The 26838-nt window shown below is 43.9% G+C and overlaps 1 protein-coding gene across 1 annotated transcript in view; it reads left to right on the forward strand.

Moving 5' to 3' along the window:
- dnah6 (dynein, axonemal, heavy chain 6) overlaps positions 1-26838 on the forward strand; it is a 522203-nt gene that overhangs the window by 370530 nt on the left and 124835 nt on the right. The window contains exons 59-65 of the mRNA XM_072517256.1: positions 2651-2831; positions 4454-4633; positions 5107-5340; positions 9303-9438; positions 10437-10621; positions 12051-12241; positions 19637-19797. Coding sequence (XP_072373357.1) covers positions 2651-2831; positions 4454-4633; positions 5107-5340; positions 9303-9438; positions 10437-10621; positions 12051-12241; positions 19637-19797 — 1268 coding nt within the window. The remainder of the gene's footprint in view (positions 1-2650; positions 2832-4453; positions 4634-5106; positions 5341-9302; positions 9439-10436; positions 10622-12050; positions 12242-19636; positions 19798-26838) is intronic.

Raw genomic sequence — 26838 nt, forward strand, 5'->3', positions numbered from 1 at the left:
CTGGCACGTTGATTGGTGAGGGGTGACTTGTAGTCCTGGGAGTCACAATCACTCCAGTTGGCAGTGAGATGGCAGAACTGCCAGCCAATCAGATTGGCCAACAGCTCTGAGGCAGCACTTCTGCCTGAGTGAAGGTCAGAAGACTCACCTCTAGTCAATTAATGCTCCTCAGAGGATTAATTATTTTTCCAATTAAGGGTAAATTTAGCATGGCCAATTCACCTACCCTGCACATGGGCGGCACGGTAGCAGATTGGTTAGCACTGTTGCCTCACAACGCCAGGGACACGGGTACGATTCCCGGCTTGGGTCACTGTGTGTGGAGTCTTCATGTTCTCCCCGTGTCTGCGTGGGTTTCCTCCGGGTGCTCCAGTTTCCTCCGACAAATCCTGAAAGATGTGCTGTTAGGTGAATTGGACATTCTGAATTCTCCCTCAGTGTACCTGAACAAGCCTTGAGCAATGTAATATTAGATGCTGCTTGCACAATACTGATTGTAGACCGAAAACAGGACGCAGGCAAAACGTTCCCCTGCACAGTACTTAGTTACAAAATTGCTGTGGTCTGATTCCTCTTTGGAAGCTGCTGGTTGCAAAGCAGAGCAAATGCACTTAGTTGTCATCGTTAGTCGTTTATCTAGTTAAATTGTACAAAATTAAGAATATTTCCTCTTATTAGAAGATTAGCATGCTACTTTTAGGATTTTATTTTGAAAATTGGCAAATCTGAAATGACAGGTTGTGAGATGTCAGGTTTTTTAATCACTCCTGATTTCTTCCATAATATTTCCCTGCGGTCTGGGATGATGAATATCGTTTGTGGCATTCTTTCAATTGCTTTAAGCTACATGCCAGCGGATTGTCTAGTTCTATGAGATCATAACTATACTGTGATACTGAAGGCACTGTCAAGTCAGTTTTATGTTTTCCCCTCAAATGTTATTTGCCTTATGGAACGTGACAAGTGTGGTTAGAGGAACACGTGTGCAGGGGTTCCTTGTCCTGAAATGAAGACTTTGTCCTTAAATTTCTCAGTTAACAAAACATCAAATAAATTTTAATATACTGTTCATCCAGTTTGTATGTCCCAGAGCTGTGATGCACCAAGCTATTATTGAGCTCTAATGTTGAGGGATATGAATTTTTCATCTTTTAAGCATATTATGTTTGCTCCCAGACTTTGCTGTAATTTTCAAGGAGTTGGGGAGAGACAAAGCTTTAAAGATTCATAGTAACCCAAAATATTTCCCCTTCTGAGAGAACAGTTGTGAACATTTGCTGCTATCTTTTTGCCGGGTTGAACAAATAGGAATAATAGAGAAAAGCTTTATGGAAATCCTGTTTTCCTATTTTAAAAAAAATTGGTTTGTGGGACATGGGTTTCGTTGGCTGAGCATTTAGTGCTCATCCCTAATTGCCCTGAAGGGACAGTTAAGAATCAACCACATTGCTGTGGTTCTGGAGTCACATGTAGGGCAGGCCAGGTATGACAGCTGATTCCCTTCCCTAAAGGACATTCGTGAAGCAAATGGGTTTTTACAAAAATTGCCCATGGTTTCATGGTCATCATTAGTCTTTTAATTCCAGATTTTTAGTGAATTCAAATGTCATCATCTGCAGTGGCAGGATTTGAACCTGGGAGCCCTAGAGCATTAATCTGGGTCTCTGGATTACTAGTCCAATGATGACACCACTTTGCCACCACCTCCCAGGGAAGATTATTATGTAAAGAGCAGATCTAGAGATTTGAGTATGATGTCTCAACTTTGTATAATCCCTTTCAGCATCAAATTAAGGGACTGCGGCTTTCAATGAGAGCGATTTTATGGAAACAATTCTTAATTGTTTAAAACTAAGTATTAAAGAAACAACTTTGTGCCATGTTGACTTATGCCACTCTTGATGGACTGTATTTTCAGTAATTATATTGAGAAGGAAAATTAGTGTTAGGAAGGAGAACTTGTTAATATTAGAACCATGGAAAGATTACAGTGCAGAACAAGGCTACTCAGCCCATTGTGACTGTGCCAGCCAAAAAAGAGAAGAAAAGAAACTAGCCATTGCAGGTTACAGCACTTCAGATGCAGACCCAGCTACCTTTTAAATGAGATGAGCATTACAACCTCAGCCACCAATTCAGACAGTGAATTCCAAGCTGCCACTACCTGGATGAAAAAGGTTTCCCTCATATCTCCTCAAATCCATCTACCAATCATCATTAAATCTATGCCCACTGGTAATTGATCCCGTAGCTCGTGGAAACAGGTCTTTCCTGTCTACCCTATCTAGTAATTTTGTACACCTCGATTAGGTCACCCCTCAGCCTCCTCTTCTAAGGAAAATAACCCAGTCCATCCAACCGTTCCTCAGAACTCAATTCTCAAGCCCTGGCAACATTCTTGTAAGCCTCTTCTGTACTTTTCTCCAGCGCAATTATGTCCATTATTTCTTGTGAACTGCCCCTTTCCTCGTTGTAGAGATGTCAAGTAGTTATCTCTCTCATGCGGGGTTTATGACAAATAGCTTACGACAAGTATAGCCCCGTCAGTCTGATGACACTTCACAAACAAGCTGGTCCATTTCATTTAAACAGCGCTGTGGTGCAAAGAGAGTATGCTGTTGTTTAGTTGTGACGGTGTGATCCTTTACAGTGATGTTGTGAGAATTGAGAAACCTGAACTTGAGGAACAAAGAAATCAGTTGATTGTTCAAATCAATGCAGACAAAAATCAACTGAAAGCCATTGAAGATCGAATCTTGAAGCTGCTTTTTACTTCAGAAGGCAACATTTTGGATAATGAAGAATTAATAAATACTCTTCAACAGTCGAAGGTAATTTGACATATACGGTATGTTTTGTTAGCTGATGAAAAATGTCCAAGAATTCTCATAAAAGTGAAAGAAAAAACTGGGGCACTTCCCAAAAATATTGACTCCCTGGATCTCAGTTATGCCGATACCTCCACATTCCAGTGATTTGTGCTCACAGTGAGAATATGACTTGCTTCACCTTGTGCACGCGTCTGTGATCTTAAGGATTCCCTATTATTAAGTGATTCCCCTTCCCGAAAATCATGGTTTTCCACTGTTGATCTGTACCAAAGGAAATGAGAGTTTTGAGTGTCATAGGGCTGATCAGCTGATCAAGGAATAGACTCAACCTCCTCATTGCTCTCTTTGTCGATTACTTCATGTCAAAGGAGATAGAGTGCAAGGAGACTTGGCTTGAAATGGAATTAGGTCAGGATGACAGCAGCTAGGAAAAAAACAGCTCTCCACCATTCACCCCAAATATAATTTAATAAACTCCAGATGCAGAACAGTCCTTCCTTGGACCTTGCACCTAAACAATTTAAAGACCTTGAGCTGTGGCTTAAATCACCCTGGCAGGGTTGTGGGTGTGGATGGTGGCTAACAATAAAGATCAATACAAAAGCAAAATATCAGAGATGCTGCCAATCTGAAATACGAATAGGAAGTTCTTGAATTACTCAGCAGGTCTGGGAGCCTCTGTGGCAAGAGTGACAGAATTAACGTTTTGGGTTGATGGTCAGAATATTTACCTTTGTTTCATTGTCCTGCTCCTAGGATTTATGCTGACCCTCGATCAGTATGATTCTATGGTAGACAAGCTTCTTTGAGGGGCTTCTGTACTGCAACACTCAATGGACAATTGAAAATAAAAAGTGACAGGACCCTTGGAATGCAACCTTCTACCACTTAAAAACATTTGTACTGGATAGACAGGCTCCATTTTGTCTCATGGGAAATTCTGGGGCAGAGACCTGATGAAATTAGTCACTGACACTTTTTCTCTGTCATGGCACTGTCAGAGGCAGAAGAAAATCCCCCTTAATGCGCTAGAAGGACCATATATACAAGGCTATTTTATCATGAAGCATGGACATATTGCTTCTTCCCAACGAGTGGATGTTTTGCTTTGCATCTGTACCCACCAAAATATGCCAAGAAATTAATAATCAAAGGGACAGAGGCAGAATCCGAGGCCAATATATTTAGAAGTATTGGTGCAAGTTGGGGGAAGAGTAATCAGGGAAGTCATAAGGCAGCTTTGATCTTAGATATTATGATGATCTGGCAATTAGAAGGAAACTTATGAATTTGTCCTGCTAGTGGGGACCTACACCCACTGGAAGCTTATATCAGAAACTGTTAAATTGATAACAGCATTCATTTTATTAGTCTGAAAACTACAGGCTAATTTTCTGATATGTACTGCTGGCAGGTGGGTGCCCCACAGGAATATAGAAGCATTAGGAATAGCTTTCTCTATGATTCAGTTAGATGATGACTAATTAGATCACGAGCCGTGTGGACTCGGAAAATTATCCCTTCCTTTTACAGTATCAGGGACTCCAAAGGAAATAGCAATATAATTTAAATTATTGTGCATTATTATTCCAGGATATTCATTTAATTTTGCTTTCATACAGGTTACCTCGGGTGCTATCAAAGTCCGGTTAGAAGAAGCTGAGGCCACAGAACAGAAAATTAATTCTGCTCGTGAGAAATATCGCCCTGTGGCTACTCGTGGATCCGTTATGTACTTTGTTGTTGCTAGTTTGTCTGAAATAGACCCAATGTACCAATTTTCTTTAAAATACTTCAAACAGGTTTGACATTTTTAATACGTAACATGCACAAATTACACTGTGACCTCTCCAGTCGAGAAATCTACTATTTGGAATTACCATTGTCCAGAAATTATCCCGGAATAATTTTAGTCCAGTACTTTGTGAGCGGGAACATGGAAGATATTTGGATAAGTAAAACGATTTTTATTAATGCTTTATATTGTTTCAGCACTGTCCCATGTTTCAGGTACTTATCTATATTACGGTGTATTCCAGTTCACGCACTTGAGGTTGGGTATTCTAACATCACTCTATAAACCAGAAAATTCCAATATCCAGAAATGACTTGGTCTTAAGCATTCTGGACTTGAGAGGTTACAGTGTAGATGTGTTTGTCACCCATTTTTTAAGCCTCACTCTTTAACGTTAAATGGTATCTGCTTTGAAAGAAATGTGAAATATGCACAATTGTTAAGGAATCATTATTCAGTGCTCAATTTTTCTTTTGATAGCTCTTTAATCAAACCATTGAAACATCTGACAAGACTTATAATCTGCAGAAGCGTCTGAAAATTCTGTTAAATACGACGCTATTTGCTGTATACACCAATGTTTCCCGAGGTCTCTTCGAACAACACAAACTTGTTTACAGTTTCTTGCTCTGTACTGAGATTCTGCGGCAGAATGAAGAAATCTCAGATGCTGAATGGAATTTCTTCCTCAGGGGGGCTGTAGTCTTGGATCAGGTATGTTTCAGCTTCATGGATCCAAATACAAAGCAGATCGTGTAATTTGGAATGTTGGCGAAGGCAAATGTTCGGTCAAAGCATTATCTTAAGTATTTAAACCTTTTGACATATGACCAGTTATTACAGTGCAGTAATTTTGTTATTAATATTTAATAAGGTTTCCATTTGATGCTGAGAATTTTATTATTTTTACTAATTCTAGCAAGAAATTAGACGTGGGTACAGGTACTGAAATGTTGTCCATGTTCCCTGAGTATTCCTAACTCTGCACAAATGGATTTACAAAGTTTAATGGGATGGGAATTTCAAAGACAATCTGATTTAAGGCAAACCATGAACATTTTACATGGGGTAAAGTCATAAATGGATATTCAACTTCGGACTGCAGCTGTCGTCAATGATGGGCAAGATTTTGAAGCACACACAAAAGATTGAAATACAGATACAGTGACGTGGTACATTATGGTTATGGAAGGATTGGATGAGACAGCATAAAAGCACAAAGGGTGCAAAGGCATCCTGTTTGCAGAAAAACTACCCTCGGTTTTAGATGCAGCAACCAGATCCGTGCGTGGAAAGACTTAGGATCGCTTTCTGTTTTAAGTGTGGGCCAAATCTGGCAATTCAGGTTAATCCACAATCGCCAGTTTTCCAACTGTACCAAAATTGAAAATGATGTGAGTCTCAGCAGGGATCCATTGGCTGTCCTGTGGACCCCTGCCATACTGATCAACAGTGCATTGCACTCTCGATGCCTTTGATCTCAAAGTCCACACCCAAATGACCTTTCTGGCACCAACAGATATCCTGAGCCCCTTGCTTTCTCTGCACCACTCCATTAAGGTGCTTCACATGCACTTCAGCAGCAAGTGTAACAATTAAATCACTTTTACACTATTTAAGTAAACCTCTAAACTGCGCAGAATTCGTATATAGCAGCAGGTGCCTGCAAGGGTAAAGTCGTGTGATGGTGCATGCTCTGGAGAGCTGTTCTGCCCTTCCTCTCCTATATCTGGGCCCTATACTCCTGATGGGACCTGGCAAGTGAGGGAACAAGAGTTGTTAGCGACAAGTGGGTAGCGGAAAGAGATGAACGGCTGCTCAAAGCAATACCACTTTAACACACAGAGTGTGTGAGGGAGCAATTTCAGTCTGAAGGGAACAAAGAGGATGGCCGGTTACCCTTCAGAATGTATCCATCAGCTTTGTCATTCACAAGGCACCGTGCATCGTCTACAGAGGCTCCTAACTTTTCTCTGTCAGGCCAACCTCGCCCTCTGCACAACCAGACCCCTTCTCCTCCACTGTGAGCTCCAGGGCTCGCTCCTCAAAAGGAGTCAGGATCCGCCGCTCCAACATGCCACCGCCTGTCTTTGCTCACTCACAGTTGTTGGAGCGAGCTTATCCTTCGGGAAGACAAATGGGGGTGATGTGAACAGGCCGCCTGCCCGGTCAGATGGCGATGATACCTGGCATGTGTGGGCACTGTGTGTGAGCAGGGATGAGTTGTGAGGAGGGGTGTATCAGGGGATAGGCGACTCTTGTGGAAGATCGGGTGGTGGTGGTGACCTGCTAAGTGGCAGTATGTTGGATCCAAGTAGCATGGGAAGGGGTGACTGAAAGGGGGAGTGGGGAGAGACAGGAAGTACTTACCCTGGCAGTACGAAGGAGATCATTAATCATTTTGCGGCATTGCAACCCCATCCTCTTGTGGCGAATGCTGGCACTTAGCGCGGCTACCGTCTCCCACCTGGGTTTGTGACCTCGCTGGAGGGTCTCCTGCTATCCTCCGGGTAGATTTGTGCCCTTCCCTCCTCCACGGCATCCGACAGATGGAGGAGGACACGAAGTGGGGAGCTGCCTTCTTTGCTGCCATTCTCCTGGAATGACTGAAGTCAAGTGCTGTGAAGCTGTTTAAATGCAACGCCCCCTTGATAGAACTTCATGTTGGTGCTCATTTTCAGGCTTGCCTACTATTGCTTTTGGAATCCTCTTCTATTTCTTCGCTGAATCAGATTTGACATTGGCTTGATGGCAATAGGACATGGGGGTCACAGATTGTGGTGGAATACAGTTCCGCTGCTTACAGCTTGCAGTGCCTCATGGCTGCCAAGTTTTCAGCAGTAAGCTCTGTTCTTAATCTATCCCACTTAGCTTGGTGGCAGTAGCACATGACACAATGGAGGGGTACTCCTGGTGAACACGGGGACTCGGTCTCCATAAGGACATGATGGTAATACTTGCTGTCATTACTGTCATGGCAAGACAAATCTGCGGCAGTTTGATTAGTGTGGATGAGGTCAAGATGGTTGTCCCTTTGTGTTGGTTAACTCAACACTTATCGCAAAGCTTTTCTGGCAGTTGTGTCATTTGGGATTTAAGATTCAGCCAGTTGAGTCAATGGTTGTATTTTGGAGCTGCACCTTTAGTGTTAAAGACCCTGTTTGAAGTCCATACCTTGCCCTTGCTAATCAAAGAGGTGGAACGCCGATTCATCAGCGGAGGGAAGGAGGTAGGTGGTGATCAATAGGATAGTTCCTTATCTGTAATTGACCTGAAACCCTTGGACTTACATGGGGGGAGGGAGGGAGCAAAGTCAGTGTTCAGGACTCCATGAGCCACTTCCTTCCAATTGTCTAACATTGAAAGCTGACCCTTTAGCGAGTCTGTCCTGCTGATTTATGGCATACCTCAGAATGCTGCTGGAGGATTTAGGGTGTTGGCTAATAGGTATCATTCTGTGAGTATGATTGCATTGACTAGTTTGTGAGACAGCTCTTCCAATTTTTGCAGAGGTCTCCCGATGTTGATGAGGAGGACTTTAAAAGGTCAGCGGGGCACTTTGTGCCTTTGTCATGTCCTGGTTCAATGCCTATTGCTCATAGCCGAGAGCGATCTATCTGTTTCATTTTACTGATGCAGTAGTTGATTTGGGTGTGCCTGAAATGACTTTTGTTTCCCTCAGGCTTAAGATAGCTTGCAATTGCTTTCTATTCATGTACTAATATATAATTCAATTCCGATAGTTTTGTGCATTCACTATACCAGGTACCTTGACGTTATTGAATCTAGGAGCTTCATATAATTAATTTTCTCACAAATTATACCCATCGTTTTGAAGGAGGTTTGAAGTTTTTGCAGGAAGTAGATGTTAAATCCAATGATCAAGTGACTGCAAGTAGAGCCACTGCCAATCTTGCTAATCCTCATCTCCCCAAGGACACAAAATAGAGAAGGCACCTTTTGTAGGTCATAAAGGATAAAGCTCCCTAAAGAAAACTAATGGGAGACCATTGAAAGGGAATAATCTTTTATGAAAACTCAACCATCCTGTTATTTCTACTAACATTAAGTACCATTCAATTTCAACTAAACTCTTCCAAACAATTTGCTAAATCATGTAGCTACAGATAGTATTATTTTTTCTTTATAAATTTAGAGTACCCAATTCATTTTTTACAATTAAGGGTCAATTTAGCGTGGCCAATCCACCCACCCTGCTCATCTTTTGGGTTGTGGGAACAAAACCCACGCAAACACGGGGAGAATGTGCAAACTCCACACGGACAGTGACCCAGGGCCGGGATCGAACCTGGGACCTCAACGCCGTGAGGCAGCAGTGCTATCCACTGTGCCACCGTGCTGCCGCTACAGATAGTATTATATACCATAACTGCAATGTCCATTCTCCTCTTTAGATTAAGTAACTTACTGACATAGTCTAGATTCACCTGTGGCCATTTAGACAAGATAGCTGTTGTCTGGCCCATAGAATGAAAGACAGACATAGCCCCCACCTCCAGATAAGGAGGAGGGAAAGCGGGAAAGTAGATGGCAAATACTGTACCTTAGGATTTTCAATGTCTTTTCTCTCTAACACGCAAAACTAATTCTCAGCGATGGGCTGTTTAATTGAAATGGCAGATATGATGCTGACTTCTAGTTTTTCCTTCACACAGGAACGTCCTCCAAAACCTCCAATCAGTTGGTTGAGAATTACAATGTGGGATACATGCTGTAACCTTGAAGACCATTTGCCATGCTTCAAGGGCATTTCAGAGGAAATCGCTGCAACTCACATAAAGATCAAATTAGGTAAATCTCAAATGCATTAATTTTTATTTCCCGCATTTTCTCAACACTTCCCCCAACATCAATTGTCGACTCTCATCAGAGATCCTGAATCTAACCTCCACTTTAAGTTCGGAACTTAAACTCTGATGTCATGTGTCAGACTGTCTGTCATGGTGCTTTCAGTCACTTGTCATAAACTGAAGCTGCATCACACCTTGCAGAGTGTGGATCCTGTTGGCTCATTCAAGGAGTACATCATCCAACATTTGATGGCATTTCTTCCATTCAAGGTCTCATTACCCTCCCCCATGTGCTCATCTGCCGGAAACTGTTGTGACTCTCTGGAGGTGCCAAGTTGCTTAACCATTGCCTGGGGCTGCGGTGCTGGAAAGTTCCAGGATTTAATGCCATTGTGCATCTGGTTTTGACAGTAAACTATGCCTTTACTGTCGCTGTTTTAAACATATTGTTCGTTTTGTTTTCAATGACTTGAATTTTGAACTGCCTATTCATCAGGCCATCCTAATTCAGAGGTGGGAGATTGAGAAGCAATCTGGAGCTTTCATAGCACAGAAGCTTGGTAGTTTTGTTAGCAGGTGAAGGTAACTGAAGCAGCACGGCAGCATAGTGGTTAGCACAATTGCTTCACAGCTCCAGGGTCCCAAGTTCGATTCCCGGCTTGGGTCACTGTCTGTGCGGAGTCTGCACGTACTCCCCGTGTGTGCGTGGGTTTCCTCCGGGTGCTCCGGTTTTCTCCCACAGTCCAAAGATGTGCAGGTTAGGTGGATTGGCCATGCTAAATTGCCCGTAGTGTCCAAAAATTTCCCTTAGTGTTGGGTCGGGTTGCTGGGTTATGGGGGTAGGGTGGAGGTGTGGGCTTGGATAGGGTGCTCTTTCCTAGAGCCGGTGCAGACTCGATGGGCCGAATGGCCTCCTTCGGCACTGTAAATCCTATGAAGAGTTCCTGATCAAGGCGTGGGGCCAGAAATTTTGATAATCTTTCTCAACCATTCTTTCAGGACGTCTTGACCTTGGCATCAACCCACCATCGTATGAAGGATATTTGACAGATTTGCCACCATATTCACCAAAGCCACCAGACACTGAAGCTGAAGACCAGGCATATGTTATCACAGGCCACTGGGATGAGAGGTTGAGCTTGTTTCAGAAACTCATTTTAATTAAAAGTTTTATGGAAGAAAAGGTACGTTATTAATTTCATCTGGTTGTTTAACCAAAGGTATACCTGAACAATGTTTAGTTGTGATCCAGTAAATTGCTGGTTAAAATTTTACCAGCTTCCAGGTAGTGCTGGGCTAATGTCGGGTGGGGGTGGGGGGTGAGGGAGTGGGGGTGCAGGTTGCAGTAAAATTGCAGAGAGCAGTGTTGGGACAGCTTGGTGCCATGGCAAATCAGCAGCCCGCTCAATGGAGGGGCTATTAAATTTGGGATTTTGCTGATGGCAGTGAGCCATCTCTGTGGGGAGGCCACCAGCTTCATGGGAGCAATCAGCTTCTATTTTTGGTTTGGTGACCAACCCTTCGCTAATATGCCGGTAAAAGTCCGGCCTACATTTTAAGCCGATGACCTTTCATCAGGAGTGGAAGATGTTGGTGATGAACACATTTTAAGCAAATACAGAGGTAGGGAAAAGGGATAGGAGGTGGGTGAAAAAAATGAAAGGGAAGCTCCATAATATAATGAAGATTAGAAATTATTAAAGGGGAAAGCCACCTATGATCATTTGGAACTATGGCGATTTTACCTTTAAATGGTTACAGAGGTAATTGGAGCAGTGATTAAGATCTAATGTGATTAAACTCATTGTTACAGCTGGAAGACCATAAAGTGCCTTGAAGAAAGCTTTTGCTTGAGCTTGTATTGAGCATCATTGGCACAGTGCGGGATGCTGAGTAATTAGAGTGTGGGTTTGATGGAGAATTAAAGTTGCACTTGACTGGAGGCTTAGGGTTAGCCTTAGGGAAAATTGAGCAGGGCTATTCAACAAAGCTATCACCCAATCTAAGTTTGTAAGTCGTTGTTTCAACACCTGACCTTTCACCTCTTTCCTTCCCACTGTGGAGGGCTGGCATCTCCCCTTCTGGGTGAAACAGTGAGTGCTCAGATTTCTTCATATTTAACATACTCTATTCACTACTCACGATGCTGGAGCAACAGTTGGTGCAAATCTAAAGTAATGAGACAACTCCGTTACAAGGGGCTGGTTTTGCACAGTGGGCTAAACAGCTGGCTTGTAAAGCAGAACAAGGCCAGCAGCGCTGGTTCAATTCCCATACCAGCCTCCCCGAACTGGCTCCGGGATGTGGCGACTAGGGGCTTTTCACAGTAGCTTCATTTGAAGCCAACTTGTGACAATAAGCAATTTTCATTTCATTTCATTGTCCGGGGGGTGGGGGGGGGGGGGGGGGGGGGCAATATTCCTTACATTGCCGCACTCTTCCATTCATAGCTGCAACCTGCTCGAAAATCTCCCTGCCATCCCATGAAAACCTACTCAGAGCAATTTCTACCCCATTGTTTCAAAAGTCGGCAAAGTCGGAAAACATTTCACAAAGGCAAGAAATAGATTGTAAGACATTTTGATAATTCGATTTTTTTCTCTCTATTTCCAGGTAGTCTTTGCAATCACAGATTTTGTCATTGAAACTCTTGGGAAGGAGTTTGTGGAGAACCCTCCTGTGGATCTAGCTACACTTTATCAGGATATGTCAAATAACGTTCCCCTCATCTTCATATTAAGTACTGGTTCAGATCCTATGGGAGCCTTCCTAAGATTTGCAAAAGAAAAGGACTACATTGAAAGGTGAGCTCCATGTTCACTTGGCTGAGGTATTACAAATGCCCTTTGTTGTACCGTCAATTACCACAAAACGAGAATGGTGAAACAATCGAGGCCTTATTGCACAAGATGTTGTGCCTCCTGCAGCTGGAACCAGAATGGGAGCAGTGCAGGAAAGCACATACTTTTATATGGCGGAGCCAGCAGGCTGGGATTTACCATGGTACCTGCAATACATGGGCAGTACCATAATACATGCAATGTGTTACTAGTGGTGTTTACCACACCCTTTTTCTACAACTAACCAACACTTGCTGGTAAAGGAAATGATTTAGAATAATTGTGGGTCGCAATCATGGTGGTCCAGTTTGAAGGATTAGTGAAAGAGAGCTTTGCATGAGGCGCCGAGGCACTCATACCTCTGGCCGTGTTTTGGACCGTAAGACCATAAGACATAGAAGCAGCATTAGTCTACTCGGTCCATCGAGTCTGCTCCGCCATTCAACCAAGGCTGATATTTTTCTCATCCCCATTCTGCTGCCTTCTCCCCATAACCCCTGACCCCTTTATTAATCAAGAACTTATCTATCTCTGTCTTAAAGACACTCAGTGAGTTGGCCTCCACAGCCTTCTGCGGCAAAGGGTTCCATAGATTCACCACCCTCTGGCTGAAGAAATTCCTCCTCATTTCTGTTTTAAAGGATTGCCCCTTTAGTCTGAGATTCTGTCCTCTGCTTCTAAGTTTTTCCTACAAGTGGAAACATCCTCTCCACGTCCACTATATCCAGGCCTCGCAGTATCCTGTAAGTTTCAATAAGATCCCCCCTCATCCTTCTAAACTCCAACGAGAACAGACTCAGAGTCCTCAACTGTTCCTCATATGACAAGCTCTTCATTCCAGCGATCATTCTTGTCAACCTCTTCTGGACCCTTTCGAAGGCCAGCACATCCTTCCTTCGATACGGGGCCCAAAACTGCTCACAATACTCCAAATGGGGTCTGACCAGAGCCTTATATCGCCTCTGAAGTACATCCCTGGCATATTCTGGCATGCTGTTGCAACAAGAATTCCCTTGATCTGTCTGGCATTGTCTCCTAAAACCCAGCGATCTCTCCTTCTGTCTCCTGCGTAGACATTAGCCCATATTTTAGCCAAAAATGTTCTTATTTTCAGGGGCTTTTGGTTTCCAGATTTCCACATCGTGAGGTGTTCAACCTCATTGACCTATCACCACTTCAGACCTGCATGGTTGCCAATGTGATTGTGTGAGAATGTGATCAGCCAGAAAGATTTAGTGGCTTCTACAGGATAATGTGGTCGCAGTACTCTTCCTGTGAGATGTAGCACCAAATCAGTCCCAGGAAGTGTAGACTTCTATTTCATTTAAGGAACTTTTCCAGCATGCCTTACATCACATTTCACCACTGCACGCCTTGTCTCTAGGTTCCAATTCATGTCGGCCCAAAACATTGACATGGTAAACCAACGTAGCAGCTGTGGGATGCACTCTGTGCTTCAAGAGCAAGCTATGTTTTTGGGCTGGCTTTAAACGGTCAAAGTGGTGGCCCTTGTTAGACGTTTTAGTTGCTGTGATATGAAGAGTCTAAAGTTCTGTTCCTTTTTCACCAACACACATTTATTTCATTCCAACAGACTTTGCACAGAACTCTAACTACACATCACCTCTCAGAGGCCACCTGAAGTCCCTTTACATATCAGTGTCAATTAATGGATACTTAACATAAATGGGACAACTAATTGCAATGTCTCTTAACCCATTACTTAACAGTCTCCCCTTCCTTGGAGAAAAAAAATAATTAGGTGAAGACAAAATTTCAAGAAACTCAAACACACACATGATTCCCCCCCTCCTTTTTTTCCAGGTTTTTTTTGTTGTTTGTACGAGAAAGAAAAAAAAAACTGTCACAGAAACAAGCGCCCTTCATTAACAATATCCAAAAGTTTCTGTGAACTCGCCCCTCTTTTCGTAAAACAGTCTGACAGTTGATAGCTACTGTCGACCCATTTAATTTTTGTTATTTCCCCTCTGTCCAACATCTGCTTCAAATTTGCGATGCCTATCCGTAACCTCTTTTCATTGACACCTTTTGTAGAGTGCATATTTTCCCACAGGGATTTATTGTCAATGTGACAGTCAATAGGTATATTACCCAAATCCCTTAATCCCAAAATTTGTGTCAATATCTGACGTATATAAAAGGCCATATCCACCTACAAAGGCTACAAACTACAAGGCTTAATGTCTCAGCGGCCAAAGTGCTTTTTACCACTCTCCTTATTTTCTTTGTTTCCCACACAATCGGGCAACATTTACCGTTGTTCCCCAAAAGGAAAATTATAAAACCTCCTGTGCTTGAAACCCCATCACATAAATTTGCGTAGGAGGCATCACTATAAACTATGAGTTTCAAGTGCCTAAGGTCACCTAAAACCAGGAACTTCAAAACACACTCCTGCATTTTTAGTTTGGCCAACGCTTTATTTGCTCTTATTATGTCTTCCACTTTGGGATCATTCATTTTTGTACTCAACTCTTAAGACATCAAAACTCACGTCCGATCTAGTCTGTCTACCTAACCACTTCAGTTGCCCAATTAAACATCGCAGCTGCTCTTTTTCTATCTTTGAAACCATTGCATCTTTTTGTGAAACTCGGCCACGGCTAATTGCTATTGGGTTGATGCTTTACAAATAAGATTGCTGACGTAAAGTTGCTCCTAACTTAGTCTGTCCAATTTCCAGTCCAATATATTTAAATGCACCGGAAGCCTGACTTCCAACTCTTTCCTCAAACCAGAGATTACAATAGCTTCAAAATCACTAGTCCCACCCCACAAAAAGTAATCGACATGCATCATAAAGATGCCAGAAAGATTTCCTTTATAGTGCCAGTAAAACATTGCAGGATCTGCTTTCAACTGGCAACAGCCTAACTTTAACAAAACTGACCTGACCGAAAAATACCAGACTCTAGATGCATCATTTAATCCATATACACATTTGTTCAACTTCCAGAGTACCCCTTCTGTGTTAGCTGCTTCTTTAGGAGGATGGAGAAAAATGTCTCTCTGGAGCTGATGCCCCTGCAAAAAGGCAGCTTTTATATCTATAGATTTGCATTCCCATGCCATTGTGGCTAATAGAGCCAAGAAGATCTTTAAAATAACCTTTCCTGCTGTAGGTGAATCTACCCTTAAATCCTGATCTTCTAAGTTTTCTTCAAATCCCCTGGCCACAAGCCAAGCCTTTGCCTTATAAGTTCCATCCGGAAAAACCTTTTCCGTGCAAATCCATCTGTGGGATAGAGCTCTTTGTCCCCTATCCGGTACTTCCGTGTATACCCCAAATTGACTTCAACTGTGCAATTCTTGCTGTTTAGCATCTTTGATAACTTTTTCACCTAATTTATTTGAAGCCACCAAAATCTCACGTGCATGTGGGCTTCTACTCCTATTAGTATTCGTAGTCTTACTCATGTTCCGAGATCTTGATAAACTACGTCCCCTCTCCCGCCTGGTATCTCGTTCTGTACTGCTACTGCTTGATCTTTCCCTTCTGCTGTGGGATGTCCTTTCAATAGTTCTTGACCTTTTCCTGCGGACCTGTTCACTATCTGATGTACAATCTGAACTGGCACTGAATTTCTGTGCCCTCCATTTTTGAACTTCGTTTTCCAAATCCATTGTTTTGACTCCTTCCCCTGAATGCTGTACATTCAACCAATGTTTATACTTTCCAGTGGCCTTCCCTGCTCTACTAATAACAGTTGCATCCTTCCATTGACTAGACCCTTCAGGCAAGTATGTCACTTTTGTACCCACTTTTGGCAGTTGTCCCTTCGGAAAAATGGCCTGTTCTAATTCATCAGAAGTGTTGTGTTCCTCCACAGAAACCCTGTCTATATCAGTTAAATGGTCCACAGTTCTGTAACACATGCGTACCGGATGACTCTGGTTCCTCATGTCTGTCTGCTCTGTCTAAATTTGAAAATTTGTAATCTGTACCCATTATCCTTGATGAATGTACCCTAACAGTTTGATTACCATGTTGCAAAATAATTGTTTTGCCATCTATGCCTATGATCTTCCCTGGGCCTTTCCATTCATTAGAATTGTCTCTCATATAGTATATCATACCTCCTTGCTGAAAAACGGCATCTGATGGCCGTACGTTATGTCATAAAGCTCTGCAAATTCTTTCAGAGACTTCTGCTTCCAAAAAAGCTTTTCTACTGCTATGTAATGCATTTAAATGTTCAGCAAAACCAGAGCTAACTGTAGTCCCCTCCCAAGCTGGAGGCTGGTCATCCAAAATGGACGGAATTTTAGGATTTCTACCAAACACTAATTGATAAGGACTATTGCCCCCAACCATCTGCAATGAATTCTTTGCATGCACCGCCCATGCTAAAGCTGAATTTAGCCTGCAATTTGGTCGATCCGCCAAAATTTTCCGAAGCATGTCATCGATGACAGCATGATTTCTTTCACAGACACCATTACTAAATGGGCTTTCTGCAGCCGTATTCATAACTGATATTCACGTTTTCACACATATCCCTAAACTCATCATTAGCAAATTCTCCCACATTGTCTGTAAGGAATTTTGCCGGTGGACCCATTCCTGTCCCTATCCATTTTTCCATGATTTGACCCAGAATTGCTCTCTTTTCATTACTTCGTACAAATGTTGATTGACTAAATCTTGTTGCTAAATCTACAAAATGCAAAATAAATATATTATTTGCTTTATCCTAGATCTTAAGGTCCATGGCCACAATGTTGTTAAAATCCCTGGCCAATGGTAGGGTTGTGCTGGTGTCCTTCTGTACTTCCTACAAACTTCACAGCGGCCACTAACCTGTTCTATCAGTTTAGTATAATCGTCATCCCTTACCCCTGCATCCTTTAATACATTTTTCAGCCTCCGAGGAGACGGATGTGCAAATTGCCTATGCAGTTTTAATACCAGAAGCTTTTTTATCAGCTAAAGTCCCATTTTAAACTGCCATTAACACATCCTTAACTACTCTACTTGAAATATTATTTGTCAGTAATGGAATACAATAGTGTCCCGACTGTGTAAATTGTAAATCCACCATCTTTCCAAAAACTGTTGCCTTATCCTGTTCCACATCCAGTTTCATGTGTGCTTTCTTCATCGACGTTCTGCTCAGAAGCAAAGGTATTTCATTTGATACAACATCCGTGCTAATGAAATGATTCACTCTGGCAATATTGCAAGGGATCACCACTCTTTTCAGCGACTTCAGAGTATTATCATCCCCAAACCTGAAACTTGTGGAACTTTCAAATTCCTTAATCTTGTTACGATTTTCAGCATTCAAGGAGTCCAGATAACATTTTAACCAGTCAATTCAACACACAGTAGATGTGCAGCCATTGTCCAATACAGCACAGTTGAAGGATTCTGCAACCTACACCCTCATTACTGGCGTAAAACTGCTTGTCAATAGGACAATGCCTTCTTTGTGGTCACTATCTTTTTCCTCTTCTGACTCTTCCATGTCATGTGTCGCTTCAAACACTCTATCATAACGAGTTGGACAGTTGAAAGCATAATGGTATTGAGAGTCACATCGAAAACATCGATTTATCATGCCCCGTGCATTTCTGGGGTTCATCTTCTTATTGTAGGTTCTAACTGGGTTTCTGTCTTCATAATTTCCTTGTCTCGGTCTCCTTCTATAGTCTTGAGCCCTGTTCGTAGCCATACAATTTCACCATCCTGTTAGTAGTGTATCTTCCATATTCTGCTTTATTGCAGGCTGACCTATTTGGGTCATCAGAGCCATTGGAATCGAATGTTTTCCCAGAAACTTTTGTAAAGCTTTGTTATCTGTTCGAATAAGGTATCCTTATCAGTAAACTGAACTCCTGTAAAAACCAGGAGCCTATCCATGTTGCTCACTCTAGCACAGTCAAGTAATTTAAAGGCCAACACAGACTGTGGAAATTCCAGGTTGTGTTTCTGCAACCTTTTATATAGTCTGCCAAATTCCATTATACAGTCTTCCATGGAGATATCCTCCATTTTCCGGAACGTATCAAAATCCGACCATGTTTCATATGCACTTAACAAGCCATCTTTCTTATAAATCTTATCCATATAATGTAATAAAGCCTCCAGACCTTCTTCTGAGTCTAACACTTCCAATTCCAGCTCAGAAAGCACTTTATTTCGGATTTTACTGCCATATGGTAGAGAAAGAGCCAATGCCATACCCTGTTTTCTCTTTCCCAAATAATTTCTCTTAGTCCACATAACTACTGCACTTCTCCGATTCCCTTTCAGAAAATATGGGAGGATAGTCATATCCAGCCATCTTTATCCTCCGTTCAGCCATATATCCCTTTTTTTCTTTTCTCACTCACTCCTTCGTTTGACCTGGAAAAGTTGTATCTTTCAACCCTTCACATTTACACAGCAACCATCCTCTGCTACCAATTGTTAGACATTTTAGTTGCTGAGATATGAAGAGTCTAAAGTTCTGTTCCTTTTTCACCAACACACATTTATTTCATTCCAACAGACTTTGCACAAAACTCTAACTACACATCACCTCTCAGAGGCCACCTGAAGCCGCTTTACATATCAGTGTCAATTAATGGATACTTAACATAAATGAGACAACTAATTGCAATACCCATTACTTAACAGCCCTCATGGCGGAGTAAGTGAGTTGCAAATTCCTACTATTTCCTAAAAGTAGACATACACAAGTAAGTTTTGTAAAAGCGGTGGACATACAGAAGGGTCAATTTTAATACTGTCAGCAGAGGTGGTCAAAATAATAGTCAGGGGTTTCTCACTATGCTCACACTCACTGCTATTTTAATTGCAGGTTAACTGCAGACTTTTGACAGTGTCAGGTCTGTATAAACAGGTCAGTGTCTTGCTACCATTTAAATGTCAGTGTCTAATGGCATTACTTGAACCACAGCACAATTTTAACTGTTGACATCCATGATAGCGCAGCCAGTGGAAGTTGGCGGCAAGCGGCAAAGGGGCAAGAAGTGTCCCACAAAAATATGTCAAATGGTTCTCCATTTCCTTGTGGACCAATAGAAGCAGGAATGGCAGCGTTTTTCACTTGCTCAGAAGTTCAGATGTACTTTGTTATTTTCTTGCATCAGACACCATGAATCTTTATTCATCTTCCCGACACATAAAAACAGAGCTACTTGGGGCAGTTCAGTTTCATTGTTGGTGAACATCAGAAAATGTTCATTCACCACGTGATATGATGTCATGGATCACTGATGTTTTATCTGATGTCAGTTTAACATATCCTAATTTTCACTGTATTCCTGTCTAGATCAATGTTATTCCTTCTGACTAACTCGTATTCACTCTTACTTGCTTTCATAATGCAGGGTATTATCCATTTCCTTGGGGCAAGGGCAAGGGCCCATCGCTGAAAAACTGATTAAAGAAGCTCTGAAGACAGGAAACTGGATTTTTCTTCAAAATTGTCATCTTGCAGTTTCTTGGATGTTAACAATGGAGGAATTAGTTAAGTCCTTCACTGAGCCAAGTATGTGCAAGTATTAAATTATCCTTATGTGTGAAATCCATTGGCAGGAACGTAGGTTATATTAGGAAGTGTACCAGCTAAAGGATTTTGTTTCAGATTGCTTGTCCACTTTCCTTGAATTTCAACATATGGCCAAATTACTTATTGTTACTAGATCATCATTTATTTATGTGTTCAAGGCTGTTATCCAGCAGCCCAATTATTCTTCTGAGTTACTATTTATAAAAAAGTAGACATGGGTAATGAAGTAAAGAGTGATGAAGTATTGTAGAATAAGCTCTGTGGATTTATGGGCTGTGTTTAGCCAAGTTCTGAGCATTCCTGCTCCTTTGATATGGGAATTCTTTTTAAAAGGAAAGTTGTTAGAACGGTGTTTGCAATTCACAGAATGTGATTGTCTGAAAACAGGGAAAGAGGGGAATATTGCGGAATACATTTGTTTGATTCACAAAGTCCAACTCCACGCATCAAATTTATCTGCGTATTTTTCTGTTTGTCACTGAAAATGATTGCTAGAAAATTTGGACTTTTTAAACTCTTTATGAGGTAAATGTTTCACACAAGTTCATTGTAACTTTGAGGAAGAGTTTGATAGGCACTTAAAGTACACGACAAACAGGGCCTGTGTTATTTTCATAAATACCATTTAGAGCAATTATTGTTCCTTGAAAAATACTTGGAGCCAAACTTTTGTGGAGTCATGTAAACTGTACCTTTGAAAATGGCGGCTGGGATATGGATGTGTAAGACCCTTTTCCAATAGATATTTTTTGCCAGTAGGGGAAAAATGGCAGGGTCTGATTCACATGGGCAGGAAACCTATTGCACAGTGTGGGAGTCACAAATTGATGGAGGATGGCATGATATCCACTCATTATATAATGAGATGCAGACAGGCAGTGATTGACACACAGAATAATCAGTGAACACACACGACACAGAACAACCAATCACCAGACAGGACACCACCACTATAAAGCCCACAAGGCATTAAGACTCTTGCTCTCTCACAGGACATAGCTACTGAGATAGTTAGCGTGCACAAGCCAGTGAGCACCATCTACATGTGGTAGAGAGCTAGACTGGTCAAGCCAGTAGGAGGTTATCAGTTAGATTAATAGAGTTTCAACCCACAGCAGATTATGTATAGCAATCAGCAAGTTCAATAAAACAGTGTTGGGCCATCTCCTGTGTCGGAAGCCTGTTTCTAGTTTCACTGCATCCAGTTGCAGTCAACATTGAACCAACTCATTTAACACATCATGGTACCAGGGAGCTAATAATTCTAATGAACCTACATCGAGTGAATCTGCAACGATCAGCAAGCAGCCATCCAGCGGTATGGAAAAGATCCTGCCTCCTCCGCAACTCCGGATCTCCGGCAACCTCGGCGCCAATTGGAAAGTCTTCAAACAGAAGTTCCTCCTGTATATCGAGGCCTACAACCTTGAGGCAGCATCGGATGCCAGAAAGCTCACGCTGTTCCTGTCGACTGTGGGGGATCAAGCCATCCAAATCTATAACTCGCGCACGTTTGCCGATGGCGAAGACAAGACGAAGTTCAAGACAGTTCTACTGAAATTCGACAGCCACTGCGAAATTGAGATGAATGAGAGCTTTGAACGGTAAGTCTTCCATCAGAGGCTTCAGGGTAAGGATGAACCTTTTCAGTCCTTCTTGACCCATCTCCGCATCATAGCGCAGTCATGTAATTATGACTCGACTGACGGCTGATTCCATGATCCAGGATCAGATCGTTTACGGGGTTCAGTCCGACTCCCTGCGGGAGCAGCTCCTCAAAATCAAACAGTTGACCCTCTCCGTCACCATCGAAACGTGCGTTGTCCATGAGCATGCCAGAAATCGTTACTCCCGCATCAGGGCGGCAGAAACTGCAAAACTGGCCTCCCACGAGGCATAAAGGGTGCAGGCCATCGCAAAAATGCAAGGCCTGAGCATCCAGGTGAGTGGCCGTTTCGCGTGCTTTTCCCGGGTCCCTACACATGCGCGCCACGACCGGGTGGACGATGAGGCCGAAGACCCTAATGTGTATTTGCGAACGTCAGCCGACCGCACTGTGCATGCGCGATGGCGCACAGAACGCGCTGACATCAGCGTCATGACGTGTTCAAATTGTGGCTCCGCCCATTTAAAGCGGCAATGTCCAGCCAAAGGAAGGCGATGTCTACAGTGTGGAAAGCCTGGGCATTACGCGGCCTTCTCCATGTCTGCTCCACCGAGCAACAGCCAGCGATCCCAGCTGCAGCGCAGACGTGTCCGCTGCATACAACAAGGCATGCAGGATTCTGATCCCGACAGCCCAACGGACCCAATGCTGACTGCCTTGAGTCTCCATATCGGGTGGGCATCATCACCACACGCGAGTTGGTCTCCACCGCGCCTGCAAACCGCTTTTCAATCCTGAGTGTGGATCCTGACGACAAGTGGTGTGCTGTCATCACGGTCAACCAGTCTCGCATCCGATTTAAATTGGACACTTGCGTGTCTGCAAACCTCATATCACAGTCGGACCTCGACAGCATCCGAGACCAACTTAGCATTCTTCCACCAGCCTGCCAGCTCCTTGACTACACTGGTAATACCATAGCTGCCAGTGGGTTGTGTCAGCTAGGTGTCTCTCACAAGGCAATCAAGGCGATGTTAGGATTCGAGATCGTCCGGCCTGACAAGTCATCCCTGCTCGGTGCTCGCGCATGCAAACTCCTAAATCTGGTCCAGCGAGTCCATGCCATGTCCTCGACACCGGCGACTGCCTCGTCCAATGCGAATTTCCAGGCTGAGATAGACAACATTTTCCTGCAATACCACAATGTGTTTGATGTGATGGGCACGCTCCCATATCGCTACAAGATATTGCTCAAGCCGAATGCCACCCCAGTCATCCATGCACCACGCCGGGTGCCGGCTCCCCTCAAGAATCATCTTAAAATGTAGCTACGAGAGCTCCAAGACCAGGGCATCATCTCAAAGATCATGGAACCAACAGACTGGGTCAGCTCCATGGTCTGCGTCAAGGATCCCTCTGGTGAACTCCGCATTTGCATCGATCCCAAAGACCTGAATTGCAACATAATGCGAGAGCACTACCCGATCCCGAAGCGTGAAGAATTAACCTGTGAGATGGCTCACGCCAAATTCTTTACCAAGCTGGGCGCCTCCCGCGATTTCTGGCAGATACAGCTGGACGAGTCCAGTCGGAAGCTGTGCACGTTTAAAACTCTGTTCAGCAGGTATTGCTACAACCGCATGCCTTTTGGTATCATCTCAGCTTCCGAAGTATTTCATAGCATAATGGAGCAAATGATGGAGGGCATCGAGGGGGTGCGAGTCTATGTGGATGACTTGATCACCTGGTCCACGACGCCCGAGGATCACATCGCTCCCCTCAAACAGGTCTTCCAGAGGATTCATGAAAATGGCCTCCAGCTCAACAGGGCCAAATGCTCATTTGGTCGGTTCGCTATCAAGTTTCTGGGTGACCACATTTCACAGCCGGGTGTGCAACCTGACGCTGATAAGGTGCTGCCAACCAATGCCATGAAGACCCCAGAGGACAAAAAGGCGGTCCTCCGTTTCCTCGGGATGGTAAATTTTCTCGGAAAATTCATTCCCAACATGGCATCCCACACCACGGCCCTCTGGCATCTCGTTAAAAAGTCGACAGTGTTCCAGTGGCTTCCCGCACATCAAGCGGAGTGGCTTGAGCTGAAGGCGAAGCTCATCACAGCCCCAGTACTGGTGTTCTTTGACCCAACCAAGGATACCAGATATCCACAGACTCAAGCCAGGATGGTATTGGGGCGGTGCTCCTCCAGAGAGATGATTCCTCGTCCTGGGCTCCAGTGGCATATGCATCCAGGGCCATGACTCCGACCGAACAACGGTATGCCCAGATCGAAAAGGAATGCTTGGGTCTCCTGACAGGAATAGTCAAGTTTCATGACCAAAAGTTCACGGTGGAAACAGACCACAGGCCTTTAGTCCACATAATCCAGAAGGATTTAAATGACATGACACCTCGGCTGCAGTGAATTCTTTTTCGTCTCCGCCGATATCACTTCAAACTCATCTACACACCGGGTAAGGAGCTGATCATCGCGGATGCCCTATCCCGATCCATCACCACGCCGTGTGAACAGGGCGACTTCATTCGAGACATTGAGGCACAGGTGTAGTTGTGTGCCAGCAACCTCCCAGCCACTGATCAACGAGTTGTCCAGATGCGCGAAGAAACTGCCAAAGAACCTCTACTGCAGCGTGTGATGCAACACCTCGCCCATGGCTGGCAAAAGGGGCAGTGCCCCCAGTTCTTCAACGTTAAGGATGAGTTAACAGTTGTTGAGGGGATCCTTCTTAAACTAGATAGAATTGTCATTCCCCAAAGCATGCAAACCATGGTGCTCAGACAGATCCATGAGGGTCACCTTGGGGTCGGGAAATGTCGACGCAGAGCTCGGCAGGCAGTTTACTGGCCTGGCATCAGCCAGGACATTGCTAACACGGTCCTCAACTGCAGAACATGCCAGAAATTTCAACCAGCTCAGCCCAAGGAGACACTGCAACAGCACGGGATTGTGACTTCTCCGTGGTCCAAGGTGGGGATAGACCTCTTTCACGCAAATGGGCGTGATTACGTGCTCTTGGTCGACTACTTCTCCAGCTACCCGGAAGTGGTGAAACTGTCAGACCTCACGTCCAAGTCAGTCATCAAAGCCTGCAAAGAGATGTTTGCCAGGCACGGGATACCACTCACAGTAATGAGTGACAGCGGTCCCTGTTTCTTCAGCCAAGAGTGGTCCGACTTTGCACGATCCTACCACTTCAGGCTTATCACATCCAGTCCCCATTACCCGCAATCAAACGGGAAGGCCGAAAAAGAGGTCCATATTGTCAAGCGGTTGCTGTGCAAGGCTGCAGACTCAGCCTCAGATTTCAACATGGCGCTGTTGGCATACAGGGCAACCCCTCTGTCAACTGGTTTGTCTCTGGCGCAGCTGTTCATGAACCGCAACCTGAGGACGACTGTTCCAGCCATCCATGTTCCAGATCTTGACCACCTCATGGTGCTGCAGAAAGTGCAGCGATCCAGGGACCAGCAGAAGATCACGTATGATGCTCATGCCACGGATCTGCCTGTGCTGGCTCCTGAAGATGTTGTTCGCGTCCAGTTGCCTGAGGGAGGTTGGTCAGCCCCAGCTATTGCCGTCAGGCAGGCTGCCCCCAGGTCTTTCATTGTTCAAATGGCTGATGGCTCCATTCTACGGCGCAACAGGAGGGCACTGCGCAAAGTTCCCTGCCCACCACCTGACCGCACTTCTCCGCATGTCATCATGCCGCCTCAGGACATCTCGCCCCACGTGGCCACCGATCTGGCAGCGATCCCGCCTGTCCACCGAAATGGCAACAGTCCCGCCTGTCCAGGTGCCGGCGTCCCCCCCTCCACCTCTGAGGCGATCGACAAGAATTCATCGCCCGCCACAAAGACTGAATCTATAGACTTAAATCTTGTAAATTTTGTTCAGTTTGCTCTGTATCTGCACGATAGACACCTTCCCATGTACATATGTCCATTCATTCACCACTTGTACATAGTCATGCATGTATATACCGCCGCGTTCCAAAATTTATTTTAAAAAGGGTAGATGTCATAATATCCACTCATGTATATAATGAGATGCAGACAGGCAGTGATTGACACACAGGATAACCAATGAACACACAAGACACAGAACAACCAATCACCAGACAGGACACCACTACTAGAAAGCCCACAGGGCATTAAGACTCTCGCTCTCTCACAGGACACAGCTACTGAGATAGTAAGAGTGCACAAGCCAGTGAGCACTTTCACCATGTGGTAGAGAGCTAGTCTGGTCAAGCCAGTAGGAGGTTATCAGTTAGATTAATAGAGTGTCAACCCACAGCAGATTATGTACAGCAATCAGCAAGTTCAATAAAACAGTATTGGACCATCTCCTGTGTCAGAAGCCTGTTTCTAGTTTCACTGCATCCAGTTGCAGTCAACGTTGAACCAACTCGCTTAACACATCAGAGGAGATGCAAATGCTCTTGAAGGGCAGTTAAGATCTGTTTGTGTTATGACCTGAAGTTTTTTCTAATATCTCCTGCTCTGTAAACTAAAAAAAACAGGCTGCAGCTGTCACTGAGAAAATATGAAGAGCCACACTGCGGCCATAGCCATAGCGAGGGGCATGATTTGGCATGGAGGGTATGAGGCGCGTGGGATGGAAGGGTGTGTGGAGGGGATGTGAGGGGTAAGGGCTATAGGGTCTAACAGTTTCTGAAACAATCACGGCCAAGTCCCAGAAAACCAGGCAGGCCTGTTAGCCAGCTAACTCCGGGCACTCGCCCACCTCCATGAACGCTGACTCACTGCTTCCAGGGTAAGCGGGTCCGACTCCAGCCTGCAGCCATGCCAGCAGGTGAGAAAATTGCACGATTCGGGTGACTTTTTACTGAGCCTGGTGCGAGTTGGGGAATTTCCTGACTCAAGCTACCCACCTTGGGAACGAAGATCCGGCCCTTAGTGTTTGACAGGAATGATTGTTTGCAGCAAATTTACTTTGTTTAAGTTTAAAAGGTTTTTCATTTCTTATTGAGTATCAGTTTCTTCTTTTAATGATTTAAAAATGGTGCAAGATCAATTTTGAAGGATTTTCGCAGTTAGGGTTTCCAAGGACAAAGTTGCACACCAGAGAGTCGAGTGTTGTCTATAGAAACATTTATCAAATTAGATATCTAACTGCAGAAGGCTGTGGAGGCCAAATCACTGAGTGTCTTTAAGACCAAGGTTCCTGATCAATAAGGGAACCAGGGGTTATGGGGAGAAGGCAGGAAAATGAGGATAAGAAACAAATCGGCCATGATTGAATGGCGGAGTAGACTCAGTGGGCTGAATGGCCTAATTTTGCTCCTATGTCTTATGATCTTATGAAACACCTAGCAGAAAGTAACATTTTTTGACTAACATATTGGTGTTAAAATGACAATCAACTGCTT

The sequence above is a fragment of the Scyliorhinus torazame genome, chromosome 9 (assembly GCF_047496885.1).
Source record: "Scyliorhinus torazame isolate Kashiwa2021f chromosome 9, sScyTor2.1, whole genome shotgun sequence".
Lineage (NCBI taxonomy): Eukaryota > Metazoa > Chordata > Chondrichthyes > Carcharhiniformes > Scyliorhinidae > Scyliorhinus > Scyliorhinus torazame.